Genomic DNA, 14,086 nt, shown 5'->3' with positions numbered 1-14,086 from the left:
TACGTATGTGCACACACGCACACACACACAGCACCGCCTCCTCTTAAAACATACACACAAAGGGAGAAAATCTCAGTGCCTGAAAAGGATGACCTACATTTCTACAATGCTTTGCACTTACTGTACATATTTAAGTTGATCTGCTTCCAATGTGCAAAACCCATAGAGTAACACCTCATCCCCAAACATAAATTCTAATTCACGTGCACACAACATTGCATAAGGAGACTACGGATGATGAGTCTATAAGCACGTTCAAAATCAAACTACACCCATTTTTCCAAATAACTGACAGTTTGAATTGCCCACATATATACTGTCAGAGGGCTCCCTCCAAAAGCTCTCAGCATTGAATTTCCCACTGAGTCACGTCGCGCTCGTGTAATAACTTTGTTTATGTCTGCTATGGCACACGTCTTGAGGGACACCTTGAACACGGGGGATACAGCTCTCAGTCCACACGTAAAGAGAGAAATAAAATATTCACCCGCGTGATTGTCTCCAAACTCCAAGATAACAATCAATAAAACATAACGTTGGCTTATTTCTGAGTTTAAGACTTCCGTTGGGGTTTGAAACCCCCATGTGACGTCTGAGGCTTTACTCTCGCATGCGAAAGCACTGGAGTTTTATTTTGATGTTTAGAATGAATCACTGGAGAGCATCTTCAGAACAAAAAGATCTGATGTTGCCTGTGGGATCTGTGGCCATCTGAGATTTCAGGCCGTATTTAAAAGCTTGTTTTGAAGAGTGCATTTCTACCGCCCATAATAAGCTAAGTCGATCCATACAGCTTCTTAAATCTGGTCTGTAACATTCAGTCAACCTTTTTTTTTTTTCCATCACATCGGCTTCCACAGATTTCTGTGGTCCAGATCCACGGCCCTGGTGAGTAAAACAGACTTCAAAGACGTGAGATGAGTGTTGACTCAATAACCTCACTGCATGGTGTGTTTAAAGACAACTTTCATGTGAAGGTTGAAACCCCTGTCAAGTGTGCCACTTGTGGTGATACAATGGGGCAATTATGCAGACAAGGTCAGCATGTGAACCGATGTAACACGAAGGACACAGTTGAATACCAGGAGACTTCGGTTGAAAAAAATAATGGCCATTCATTTACTGACGTTAATGAAAGTACATCAGCATTTACTTTTAAGATGTACTCGGACACAGACTGATGTCTCCTGGGTAATAGTCCTGTGTTTGTTAGAAACCATTCATAAAGAAAATGAATACATTTTTCCGAAAAGTCAAACTATTACTTGAATAATACCGTACAAGCAGGAAGAACACTGAATTAAAGTGTAACACAATAATCACAATGTGCTAACAAATACAAAAATGTCACATTTTAATGTCAGATTGTACAAGAAACACAACGTTTGATGGGGAGTGAGAAAGGCAGCCATACAGAGAATAAGAAGACATCGATGTCTGGAGTTCTTTAAGGCAAGTGATTTTCTACTCAACCCATATTCTGTTGAGCAGAGCTCCACCACAGTATAATTTGCCTCTGATTTCTAATCTTTGTAACGGAACGGGAGTCTAAGTGCCTTCCACAAATGCAGACTATCATGGCATTTCTTCAGGCACATTATGGACTAGAGTGATTAGAGAACTTAAAATGCAAAGGCCTCCGTTGAAACTGAATGCATTTACAATCCCATTAAATATGGAATTGTGTCTGTGGGCCAACAGTACGTTTTAAATATCTTTCCGGGCTCCAGTTTTTCTTTTTCTCATCCATTTTCCTTTTGCCACTTGCTTCTTTTACTCTGTTTGTGAATAGCCTGTGAACGTTTTTCCACTAACTTTGATGGAAATAGCTGCACTCAATATGGTTGTATGACATTAATCATAAAAAGCATTATCATGATTTTCTGTCAAACAGACATCTTTTTACAACTTGGTAAAAACCGTTGTAGTGGCTGTAACAAAATCCAATATACATTTAAAAGGTGCTTGAATCCTGAGTTCATATTGCAGTGATTCATCATTCCGTCTAAGTGACTTTGAGCTGATATATTAGAATATGAAAAAAACTGAAGTATAAAATGCTGCCCTGTGTGTTATTTACATTTTCAACTCTTTGATCAATGTGCTCAAGTGAAAGTCACTTGTCAAAAAACGGTCATTATTTGCAACATTGCACATGTTCACGAACCACTGGTAGTATCAGTATTGCTTTTATTGTAACCAGTATTCATACAAAAATGTTACAATGTTACAAAAAATGAGTTGTTATCAACACCTCATTTAAGCAAGTTGAACTTCTTAGTGACCGTACAAATTAAACACCACTGCATCAGGTTTTCAATACTCCATCTGAAAAACTGTTTTAGATCCATTTATATGAGTGGAGAGTTTCATCAAATAAAATGTCAACAACAACATGCTTCAAGAAATGTTGCCAGCCTTGGTGTAATTCTACAGATAAGTGGAAACATCCATTATGTTTGTTGTTACAGCTATTTTGATGCTGGATATTACGTTATTGCTAAACATGATAGTAGGCCTACATGGTTTATACTGTAAAATGACCTACTTTTATTGTTAACTGCAGACTTGGGTCTCTGTAGGCTTTTTACAATATTTAGTTTTTGCTATACTGTTAGCACTGTGCTTCAGATTATTGTTTATGCTTCAACTGCAGCAGATTGGGGATAAATATGGTTTACTAATGAACTGTGAGACAGACACACAAACTGTCAACAACTCTGCTCCAGGCTCCATTAAGATACACAATAAAGACAGAAGGTAAAAGTAAATAGTCAAAGACAAACTGTGACTTGAATCCAGATGTTGGCTAGTAGGACAATTATTGTTGCATTTGCTTTTCCTATGTGCCCTCCGCACCGAAGGAAAAGTGAAAAAAACACATAATTATGTTAGAGAAAAAACACATTATCAAATCTAATGGGCTCAGCTAGAGGTTTGACAGCGCAACTAAACAGGAGGGATGGGCATGAACATATGTCTGGTGGAAATATACCACATCCTTTGTGAAGATATCTTTTCAAGAATATCACATCTAAAAAAATGGGAAATTAGCTTTACCAGGTTTTAGATTAACTAAATGTGACCATGTGCTGCAATCAACTACAGCAAGCAGAGTGTCAAATTTACGTGGTTGTATCTTGAGGGTTGTATGGTATGTGCATAGTGTCCCAACTTTGAATTTCAGAAGATGCATACACCCCGAGAAACAAACGAGCGTGAGGGACCGCACAGCATTACCTCAAAACACAATTGATTGTTTAATAAGTCATTTCAAAACCAGAACCATGGACGTTAACTCATGGATTATCACCCAGCAAGCAAAATCCCCCTGTTCCTCTCCTCTTTATTTTTAGAGCACCATTTAGAATTTCATTTTTATTCAAAGTCAAAAAAAGGATTTTTTTACAGACTTGACATTGCCTACTTCATTTTGTTCCGTTCTGTTCGCACCGTTGCATAAGATGCAGACATCCAATTAAGGAATCATCCAATGTCCATATTTGCTCAAAAGTGCTGGATGTGGCTAATGTGAGCGCTAGACCAATCAAGTTCATCCCTGTTAAAAATGAATGCATTAACAAGGGCTTTGCTGTGTGCAAAAGGGACGCTGTCGTGTTGAAACAGGAAACCCCCACCAGTTCAAGCACAGCTTAGTCTTATTGTGCACAGTGCCGTGCACATACGTTTGTTGAATGAACAACAAGCTTTTACAGTGTTCTCAGTGTTGAGAATAGAATTCAGAACAGTTTGACATCCTGCTGTCATTGTGTGTTTGTGCTGTACACAAACCCAGAAAAACATGTTGGGTTTTTTTCAACTTAGAAATACAGTATGTCTCTCCCATTTACCAGAATGTAAGGTGCAGGATGTAAGGTCTATTGTAAAGATTGGAAACATCACTACTCCTTTTGAAGCACTGTGAATGCTTTTAATAATGAAGCGGTGTTTGTTTTTTTTATTTTTCGATCAGCCAATACCAGCGAGTGCACACGTGCATCACGCTCAGGCACAATAAACTAAACATTAAAAGAAGATGAAAAGGGCTTTTTTTCTAAATAATACCATCACTCGGTGCTGGCTGTAAAAATACGATAACAAGTGCGGGGACTATCTTCAAGCAATGCCATATCTTTATGCCCTTTTCTTCTATTTTGCAACTTCCTTCAGCCGCACACTCTCAAAAACAGGCTTAGAGCTTCTCTCGATTTTTTCCTCCATGAGGGGATATTTTTTAATTCTAGAGCAAGGGATTGGTCACACGTTGTCTCATTAGCATGAGGAGCTGTATAAACCCCCGCCACTGCAGAATTTTGAGCTGCGTTGAAGGCGAGGCAACAAGCGTGTCTGACTGGCTGCGCGCGCGGAGACACCAACTTTCACTCGCAGCACAGTTCAGTTGATGAAAGTGGGAGCTGGATGGAGAGCTCGCTGCGGAGGTGAACTGGTCTCATCTGTTCAGCACACAATCAGGCTGCTTGCCGAGGGAAGGATTACCACGAAGATGATGAAGGGAGAATATATGACTTGTTGGCTCCGGGGGATTTTTATATTCTCAATCCATCAGTTCTTATTTGCATCAGTGGCTGAGTGCGAGGGAAACACTATCCGATACCAGACCAACGAGGAGGACGCGCCAGGTACAATTATCGGAAACCTCGCCAAGGACATGTCCTTGAGTCTGTCTCATTCCTCCAAGACCAATTTCAGGATGATGAAACAATTCAACGATTCATTCATCAGAGTGAGAGAAAGCAACGGGGAACTCACAGTCGGGGAACGAATTGACAGGGAAAGAATCTGCAGACACACTCTTTTGTGTCTCATCACCTTTGATGTGGTGCATTTCTCCAAAGAGCGCTACAGATTGATTCACGTGCAGGTGGAGATAAAGGACATCAATGACAACTCTCCGGAGTTTCCCAACAAAGAATATGTAGTGGAGATCTCCGAGAACGCGGCAGCGGGGTCCCGCATCCCTTTAGACCCGGCGGCGGACGCCGATGTCGGGTCCAACTACATCCAAAGCTATCAAATATCTGTCAACAGTCATTTTACCATTGATGTGCTCCTGAGAGCGGATGGGGTTAAATATGCGGAATTGGTGCTAATGAAGGAGCTAGACAGAGAGACCCAGTCCTCATACACCGTGGAGCTGGTCGCCACAGACGGAGGAAACCCTTATAGATCGGGTTCAACGAAGATAACTATTAAAGTGACGGACTTTAATGACAACAGCCCCGTTTTTGACCAGAATAGTTTCTCAGTCAGCCTTCCAGAAGACGCACAGGTTGGCGCGGTTATACTGGACTTAAACGCAGTTGACGCCGACGAGGGCTCGAACGGAGAAGTCGTCTACGGGTTCGGAAAACAGGTTTCTCACGAGATCCGAGAACTTTTCCGAGTGGATAATAAATCAGGTCGCCTGACGCTCAGGAGCACTGTGGATTTTGAGGACAAAAACACCTACGAGCTGGACGTGCAGGCGACCGACCTGGGTCCGAACCCGACCCCCTCGGTGTGCAAAATCATAATTCACGTCACGGACGTTAACGACAACGTCCCAGAAATCAGCATCACCCCGATGACCTCCATCACCACGGGCACCGCACACATCAGCGAGGCGGCAGAGAAGGACAGCCTGGTGGCGCTGATCAGCACCTTGGACAGAGACTCGGGTGTTAACAGTCAGGTCCACTGCACGCTGTACGGCCACGACCATTTCAAACTCCGACAGGCTTACGAGGACAGCTACATGATAGTCACAGCGGCAGCCCTGGACAGGGAGAGGATCAGTGAGTACAACCTGACGGTCATGGCCGAGGACTTTGGTTCACCCCCGCTGAGAAAGATCACTCAGTATACCATCAGACTCAGCGACGAGAACGACAACGCCCCTCACTTCACCAAAGCTGTCTACGAAGTTTCTGTGGCGGAAAACAACGCCCCGGGCGCCTACATCACCACGGTTGAGGCAAGTGACGCCGATCTTGGAAATAACGGCAAAATCGCATACCGACTCGTGGACAGTGTCATCATGGGGTCCCCAGTGAACACCTTTGTGTCTCTCAATTCAGTGTCTGGCTCGATATATGCGCTAAGAAGTTTTAATTATGAAGTGATGAAAGTGCTAGACATACACATCCAAGCGAGTGATGGGGGGTCACCACAGCTGCTTGGCACAGCTGTCATCAGACTAAAAATAGTTGATCAGAATGACAACCAACCTTCAATCGTAACGCCACCCCTTTACAAAGGATCTGCTGAGATTTTCCTGCCTAAAGATGCACCTGCGGGTTATGTGGTAACCCAGATAAAGGCCACAGACGCTGATGAAGGCATAAATGCTCAGCTGTCCTATAAAATCACCGAGGGGGGACACCTGGGTTTCTCTGTCAACAAAGACACTGGGAAGGTGCATGTGAGCCGACAGCTGACTTATGATCTCACAGACAATGTCAAAGTCACCGTCTCAGTCAGTGACAATGGATCCCCGGCACTTACCTCCACAGCCATTATACACTTCAGCTTCATAGAGGGAAGTCTACCCAGTATGCCTTCGCTGGCTCAAAATGGCAGCGAGGAGCTCTTTGAATGGGACATGTCCATAGCCATAATCATTGTCCTGGCAGGGAGCTGCTCTCTCCTCCTGCTGGCTATTATTCTCATCACAACCATTTGCAGCCGCCGGAAAAAAGAGACAAGGGAGGGAGATTACGATGATAAAGAAGACACACCGAATGTGGAAAACGTGGAAAGTGGCCATGTTGATTCATTGATTGCAAACCACAAAGGGAAAGTTTTTGATGCCCATCCCTTTCCCGAGACTACGCCATTGGCCAGCAGCAACACAGCAGAGGCGGGCTGTGAGGATGGCAGGCAGACAGCAGTCATCTTTGACTCAAACAGCAGGGTGACGGAGGGTAAATTAAAGGTAAGGCAATCTTTTCTTAGACACGTTTTCCTTTTTTTTTCTGCATCGACCGCCCTAAATCCAGATCTGTGTTGAATGTGTTCAAAAGGGTTACTCCACGCTACCGGGGTATGGCAAAGAAACGGTTCGACCGATAACAATATGGAAGGGTAATTCATTTACAACCATCTCAGCACGAGATCCACACATCAGCGGCAAGGACAGTGGGAAAGGAGACAGCGACTTCAACGATAGCGACTCTGACATAAGTGGAGACGTGCACAAAAAAGAGTCGCCGCCAACAAACAGTGAGTCTGAAAATAACCTTATTAGAAATGTACATTTTTAACAATTGGATGGAAAGAAGGTGAAACCCATACACTGTGGTGTATATGTGCTGTACACATAGTAACCTGTAACATGAAGGTGTTTTCTAATACACGGGACACATTAGGATTGATCTTATACCTGGGCTCACCTTTCAGCACCAAACCTCTTCAACCACGTGATTCTAGTACAATAGCCTGACAGCCCTGCTGTTTCCCACAGGTCTCTGGGCATGTACAAGCGAGTGCAAAGTGTTGGGACACTCGGACCGGTGCTGGAGCCCTTCGGCGACGAGGCCCAACACAAGCATGGGCTGCGGACCCCATCTGTCCACCTTCAACAAGACTGCCTCACTTCCCCGGAACACGGGAAGGGAGAACTACTACCCAGCTCTCATACCCAAAACCAACGGGCTGCAAAGTGTGTACGAAAAAGTCCAGCACCAGGAATTTGATTACATTCTCGTTGGTCCATCGACGCCGGCCAGAATACAGGAGGCGGATGAGACGTCCATTCCAGAGTACACAAACTCTTAAAGTTCAAACTTGATTAAAATGGGATCCAGTCTTTATACTGTACAGTACTTTTGTCTTAATTGAATCTATGTTGGATTGTTCCAGTGTTTTGTATTGTGTCTGTTGGCTTATATATGACTGTTCATTGTATCATGTGTAATATGCAAGATTTTGTACATTGATAATATATTTTTCATAATGACTCATTGTAAAGAAGAACTTTTATTATGAATTTTGAAGAGCATGTGTTACTATTTAAGGGGTATGACCTATGGACATGTAGGCTGCAATGAGCCTCTCTGCTGTGGAAAACAATCAATATGAAAGGTTACCATGTTTGTGGTAGATTTTGTCCTGCTGTTGCACAAATAAACAGTTAAAAAACCGTTTAAAGCGTGAGATATCTGGGCTTACTGTACTCAAATGTAATCGTATGGTTCAAACTATAACGCAATGCATTTGTGTTTGCCTTAAAGGCACATAAGACACAATAAAAAGATTTAGCCAACATCGTATTGTTTTCATAACAATGTAGTTACTGCTTCTTTCGCATACAAATACTAAATTTCAAATCAAATGCGGCTACAATTACATATTTCTGGAAGGTCAAAGAATCCGCTCACCTTTTGTGATTGCCTTCTGGCTAACCAATTATCCAAATACGTGGTTCAATCTGTTTCCAGGCAACAGCGGCACTACATCATTTTAATCTTTTTGTTACTTTGTTTCTCCTTTCTAAGTAATGATGAGGACCAAGTAACCTTGGCCTCAAAAATATCTTTAGACTACTGTCAATTTAGAAAGCCAAAACTTGACTAAAGTCCTTTCAGTGTGTGTGCTTCCTACACGTGAATTAGTGCTCTATTTTAGCTGTTTGTCGGAAAATAAAAAACAGTGGATTTGCTTGTGCATACAGGTTTGACTACATGGAGGGTAATCTGCTCATAACACACGTGTCTGCAGATTTGATATGAATTGATATTGTAATTCACATGAGGTGAGTGAATAAATGCAGGGTGTAAAGCGTCACTGACTAAAGTCAGCAATTGTGTACTGTCCTCCAAACACGGACTGAAGTATCAGTTCACAAGGTTTGTACAAACTATTACATCGGCGCCTGTAGCACAGACCTGCCTCAAATGTCTGGCTTTGGTTTGGTACCACAGGATGGCCTCCTTGCTTAAGGCCAACTGGACCTACAGGTAACATTCAGACGAAGAATTTAGCTCAAAGAATTTATATCAACTGTGCGTCATTCACACTCAAATATCAAAAAGCCTCTCGGTGGATAACCTGAATCTTCAAGGAGAGGCAACAGCATTAGAGGAAGAATTACAAAGTGGATCATGAGAGAGATTATGGAGAAAATCCAAAGTACCACTCATGGATCTGGCTGTTTTGAGCACCCGGCGCCTCCGGTAAGAATATTTCGTTAGTATTATAATTGACTTCAATGACTTAATAAACCTGCGCATTCTGCAAACTGTAAGCATCCAGGAATGTTCTCAGTTTTTTTTTTTTTTTTGGTTTCACAATGACTTATTTTGCATCTTTGGGACTTTGTTAAGGAACAAAGCAGAACACCCATCTCTGCTGCGGTCAGTCGCTTCCTGAGATTTGGAGCCATCGCCCTCATCGTTGCTGCAGTGTTGATGTTGTGTGCATCGGTGGCTGTTCTCTACCTGTGGAGGGTGAGCAATAAAAACGTAAGTGTCCACTGAAGATTACGCTTTAGCTATTACAATCCCCCAAATAGATATTCAAGGTGAATGCAAGGCTGTTATGGGGTGCTTGATTAACAATCGTCTTCATTAGTTCTGACAGCAAAGATGCTTCTTTTATTGTTTTATGGCATAAATTGTTCCAGGTGCTGAAAAAAAAGAGTATAATGTTGTTGTGCCCGTTTGTGCTCACCTGTGAGCGTAAAAATACACAGGATTTCAATAATCACCGTGCAGACGGATTGCGTTAGAAGAAGGAAGCTTGTTTTTCTGGATCTCATTTTTATTGTTTCGCATAACTTGACTAATCCTTTGATTGTAACGTTCCACCTTGGATGCTGCCAGGTTTATAATGTTCGTTACAGTATGAACATCAATGGGGAGGTGAGGCAGGGCTCCGTGGAAATTGATTCAGACAACAACCTGGAGAGATTTCAAACTGGGAGCGGAGCTGACGAAGCCGTGGAGATTCATGACTTTCAAATTGTGAGTGAGTTTGTCCTTGTCGTCTCTCCCTGCCTTAGTTCAGCTGGGACTTTGTGTGTGCTTAGCAAAGTGGCAAATCCGTGAGTGTAAACATGGCATCTCTGTGATTTCGTGCAGGGAATAACCGGAATCCGCTTCCTTGGAGGAGAAAAGTGCTACATAAAATCCCAAATCAAAGCCAATCTTCCACACATGGGAGCTCATAACAAAGAGTCGCTGATGTTTGACATGGTGTATATACGCACAATACCGGACATTCATATTATTGTGTACTTTTTTCATTTAGACTTTCATGCAAATAACGGAGCATTAAATCGAACTGAATTGAGTTTCTTCTTGCCAGACTGATGAAGTCATTCCAGTGAGCTTTGGAGAGAAGGTCCTATTGTGGGTTTCTGCAGAACAGCCGCTGAAGGACACCAGCTTTCTGAGCAACCAAATCCTGGGTCTTTGCGCCAATCTTCCCATTTACTGGCTCTATTCAAAAGGTTGCACTGGTCTCTTCTATTCTTGATATTATTATTCCATGGCACACGGACTGTATAACTGGCCAGCTTCACAGAGCATATTCCATTTATTAGTTTATTCCAAACCTGGATGTGATTGCCCTGCTTATCTGCTGACACGCTTGTAAAATGTACAGCGTTGTCTGAGAAGTTGGTGAAACATCCTGAACATACTCTACATTTAGAGTACACCAAAAAAGGCTCCGTTCCTGTATTAAAAAAGAATGATCTTGAAATATGCAGGACTGCTTGAAATCACTGCTGCTAATTCAATTATTCAGGACATCGGAGACAGCCCCAGCTATGTAGGATTGAGCTCTGAGGACATTCACGGCGTCTTGTGGATGTTGACCCAAAACTCTTGCCTCTTGTGGCTGCTGTAACAGATGGGGAGAGAAGAAAGAGAGACACTCGGCGAGCCAAACGGCAGTTTAACATAGAGAGGACAGAGACAGCTGCCGAGGAGAGGAGCCCGGTGAGTCACACAGAGGACGACACCTCCAGAGTCGTGGAAGAAGAGGAGGGGGCCCCCTCTGCTGCGGGGTCAGCGTACAATCCCGAAAACCCTTATCATGTAAGTTCCATCTCCATCAACAGCGCTGTTTACGGTAAACAAGGCTCCAGAGCTGGTGCATTTTTAATTTAAACTCACGAGAGGCATACACTGAGGCCTAAAGCAACCCTTAAAGCAACATTAGGATCTGAAGTTTCTCTGTTTTGTCAACACTTTCTCAGATGACTTCATAACACCCTGAGTAAAACTTATTTTTACGAAAATAGATGAAGAAAATGTACTCACCTCTGTCGGCTCATATGTACGACTGCAGCTGTTGAGAAGGTGTCTAACAGCTGCAATTCTTGACACGGTTTTTAACTGAATTAAAATGACAGCATTGAAATGCCCAAAACGACGCTAGTTGTTTAGGAAGTCTAGACGTTCTTGAAAGAATCTGAATGGCAATGGGGCGCAGGTGAAAAGAGTCAACATTGCTTCGAAAATCTGCAGCGCAGCGGCGGAGGGCCCGGAGAGGAAAGAGCCATGACCTTTGACACCATGTTGGACCACCAAGGGATCTGTTGCTCAGAGTGCCAACGCAGCTACACTCACTGCCAGAGGATATGCGATCCTCTGCGCGGGCACTGGCCCTGGCCGTACCACTACAGGGGATGCCAGGTAGCGTGCCGAGTAATCATGCCCTGTCGTTGGTGGGTGGCACGCATTTTGGGGTTGGTGTAAGAAAACACGCAACACTTGGGAGGGAGCATGTATTTTCTCTTCTTCGTGTTTTTTTAAAGGCTGACAAGGTCTCTAAACGTTCAGCTTCTTTACAGTTATGGATGAAAAAGTTCATATTCTGTGCTCTATTTTAGCTGTTTAATCCAAAATGATGTCAGAAACGCCCGTTAGAATGAACCCCAGACCATGAGGATCAGTATGACTATCTATATACTTCTTTTTTTTTTCATGGATTTACAATGTTGAACTTCCATCCAGACAAAATATTTGTCATATAAAACAGGTGCTTTTCCTCTGTAGGCTGCTTCTTTCCTTTTTGGTAAAACTGGATGGAACTGGAACACATGGCACATTCCTGTTAGCAGCAACAAATTCACAAACGAGCTCCTCCATATTTGCATCATGTAATACCAAGGCTTAATGCGCTGTACTATGTTAAATGAAAGGTATGGGACTGAATCCAAAGGCTCAGCAGATCATGTACCTTTTCTGACTGAGTAGGCTCCAATAAATTTTAATTACAGTATATGCCGGCTTTGATGTGGATGCTTTTTGTGCCACATCTTGTTTCCATGGTTCCACAGTGTGCTTTTCTGATAAAACTGAAGTGACAGCAACGGTTGCCATAACTTCAATTCACAGCTCAGATCGGTTTTAGGGCAATGCAATTTGTGCCCACTGACATCTGCATTGATGTGAACTAATGTGAAATGAGTGTCATGGCAATGATGGAAAATATTTTCATAAAAGTGACATTTTAATGAAATAAATAAATCCATAATTTCCTCTATGAAAAGAAAAGTGTGTGGATGCTAAGCAACCAAATAACACGATCACAGAGTCTTTCCTTTGGGGGGGGGGGGCGGGGCTTGTGGTGTAGGCTATTCTGAATACCTCAAAATCAAAAGAAATCTGATTACGATCTCTAAAGCCATATGCCAACTTTGTAAATAATTGAAAGGAGCCATGTTGCGATCAAGATGATTTCACAGAGGGTGATCCGGGCACATCAAATTACAACAGATGTGAAATTGCACTATATCTGCCACTAAAGCTCCGTTGAAACTCTGAAGCTGTGTGAGGAAACAACACAAAGAGATCCTTGTCTCTTTGCTTGGAGATCGTTCCTGGTTTTATGGGGGTAGAGGTGCTTATCACATCTGCAGTGCTGATAAGACGGCCTCTGTGCTTCCGTAGGCAATATAATATTAATCCCTCTCCCACGTCTGCCGATGCACTTAAAGGAAGGTGACAAGCATGACATATCCAGGACCTCCTGATGGCTCGTGCTCCCGAGTGCAGCCGCTGAAAGGACCCCCCCAAGTACCCTCAAGTGATGTAAATTTGCAGGGGGAGTCCAATTTCCATCACAGTACTGTCACTGCCGTGGTCATTAAACTAAATCATCCCGCTGTGTGTCACACGGCTCCCATTTTAAAGTCCCCTCAATAATGGAGTTATACTTGGACGGAAGATTGCAGCACAACAGTGAACGTGTGACCTGGCAGCAGCTGGAAGAGTCCCCTGCACATTATTTCCTTCTCTCGGAAATCACGGGCAGACAATGTACACGGACGTATGAGATGCCTTGAAGTTATTAATTTTAATTGAGAGACATTTTTATACCTGCACCGGCGGTGTTTCAAAAGGAGTACGTACACTCTCTATAGCTAGGAACTGGAGCTGGAATTCAAACATGATGCGTTATGTGCCTTTTGCTGTCGGCGGTTTCCCTGGGTTTCACACAGAGAATCTGTTGATACAGCAGCACAAGACAAAGAGCTCTGAGTCTAAGCTAGACAAAAGGAGAAAGAAAGCAAAGAAAAGAAGAGAAAAAAACATCACCACAAGCAACAACTCAAAATGGCATTTAAACTGAGAAAAAGAAAAAAAAAAGACGGAGCTCAGAACAACAGCGGATTTGCTATCCTGAGGCCCTGTTTTAAAAAAAAAATTTTCCTCTTCGCCATTGCTCTCCTAAGAAGAGAAATGCACCCCATAGAGTAGAGAAGACGGCCGCGTCGGAGAGCAGCTTTGGCGTTTGAGACAGTGGTGCCTTTTTGTTTGTCTCCCCCTCTGGAGCCAGGCTTACCCTGGGAGCCCTGCAGGCCAGGGGAACAAACAGGGCTCTGTGAGCGCTGACCCGCTGGGCCCAGTAGCCAGACTGTAAGCCTCCATTCCTGTGCTAATAGGAAACCACAGAAGGAGGAGGGCGCTGCGGCAGAGGGGGGGGGGGGGGGGGGGTGTGGGGAGGGGGGGGGGGGGGGGGGGGGCTTACTCACATCCACCTGTGCTTTCATCATTGCCCATCAAAACAGTAACGCTCACGCAGGGCTCTTTGGTACTCGGGTGACTACTGAATCAAAAGTGTTTTTCACCAC

At 43.4% G+C, this 14,086-nt stretch overlaps 2 protein-coding genes across 2 annotated transcripts; both read left to right on the top strand.

Moving 5' to 3' along the window:
- Positions 1-4,318: 4,318 nt before the first annotated feature.
- On the top strand, positions 4,319-8,258 carry si:ch211-199f5.1 (protocadherin-8). Its single transcript, XM_037489508.2, has 3 exons — positions 4,319-6,934; positions 7,023-7,221; positions 7,463-8,258. Exons 1-3 carry the CDS (start codon positions 4,403-4,405, stop codon positions 7,774-7,776), a joined length of 3,045 nt encoding a protein of 1,014 aa, XP_037345405.2. The 5' UTR covers positions 4,319-4,402; the 3' UTR covers positions 7,777-8,258.
- An 843-nt stretch (positions 8,259-9,101) lies between these two features.
- Positions 9,102-12,311, top strand: cnmd (chondromodulin). The gene is made up of 7 exons (XM_037488893.2): positions 9,102-9,173; positions 9,324-9,461; positions 9,822-9,962; positions 10,080-10,193; positions 10,306-10,450; positions 10,855-11,042; positions 11,475-12,311. Exons 1-7 carry the CDS (start codon positions 9,102-9,104, stop codon positions 11,703-11,705), a joined length of 1,029 nt encoding a protein of 342 aa, XP_037344790.2. The 3' UTR covers positions 11,706-12,311.
- Positions 12,312-14,086: the final 1,775 nt, after the last annotated feature.

This window comes from Pungitius pungitius, chromosome 10 (genome assembly GCF_949316345.1).
Source record: "Pungitius pungitius chromosome 10, fPunPun2.1, whole genome shotgun sequence".
NCBI lineage: Eukaryota > Metazoa > Chordata > Actinopteri > Perciformes > Gasterosteidae > Pungitius > Pungitius pungitius.
Note: the sequence above shows the minus strand (reverse complement) of the source record. Positions and strands in the feature narration are given on the sequence as shown.

Coding starts and splice junctions, on each gene's coding strand:
- si:ch211-199f5.1 (XM_037489508.2), top strand. CDS start 4,403: ATGAAAGTGGGAGCTGGATGGAGAGCTCGCTGCGGAGGTGAACTGGTC. Junction 6,935..7,022: donor TGACGGAGGGTAAATTAAAG/GTAAGGCAATCT, acceptor TGTGTTCAAAAG/GGTTACTCCACGCTACCGGG. Junction 7,222..7,462: donor AGAGTCGCCGCCAACAAACA/GTGAGTCTGAAA, acceptor TGTTTCCCACAG/GTCTCTGGGCATGTACAAGC.
- cnmd (XM_037488893.2), top strand. CDS start 9,102: ATGAGAGAGATTATGGAGAAAATCCAAAGTACCACTCATGGATCTGGC. Junction 9,462..9,821: donor GGAGGGTGAGCAATAAAAAC/GTAAGTGTCCAC, acceptor GGATGCTGCCAG/GTTTATAATGTTCGTTACAG. Junction 10,451..10,854: donor TTACTGGCTCTATTCAAAAG/GTTGCACTGGTC, acceptor CTGCTGTAACAG/ATGGGGAGAGAAGAAAGAGA.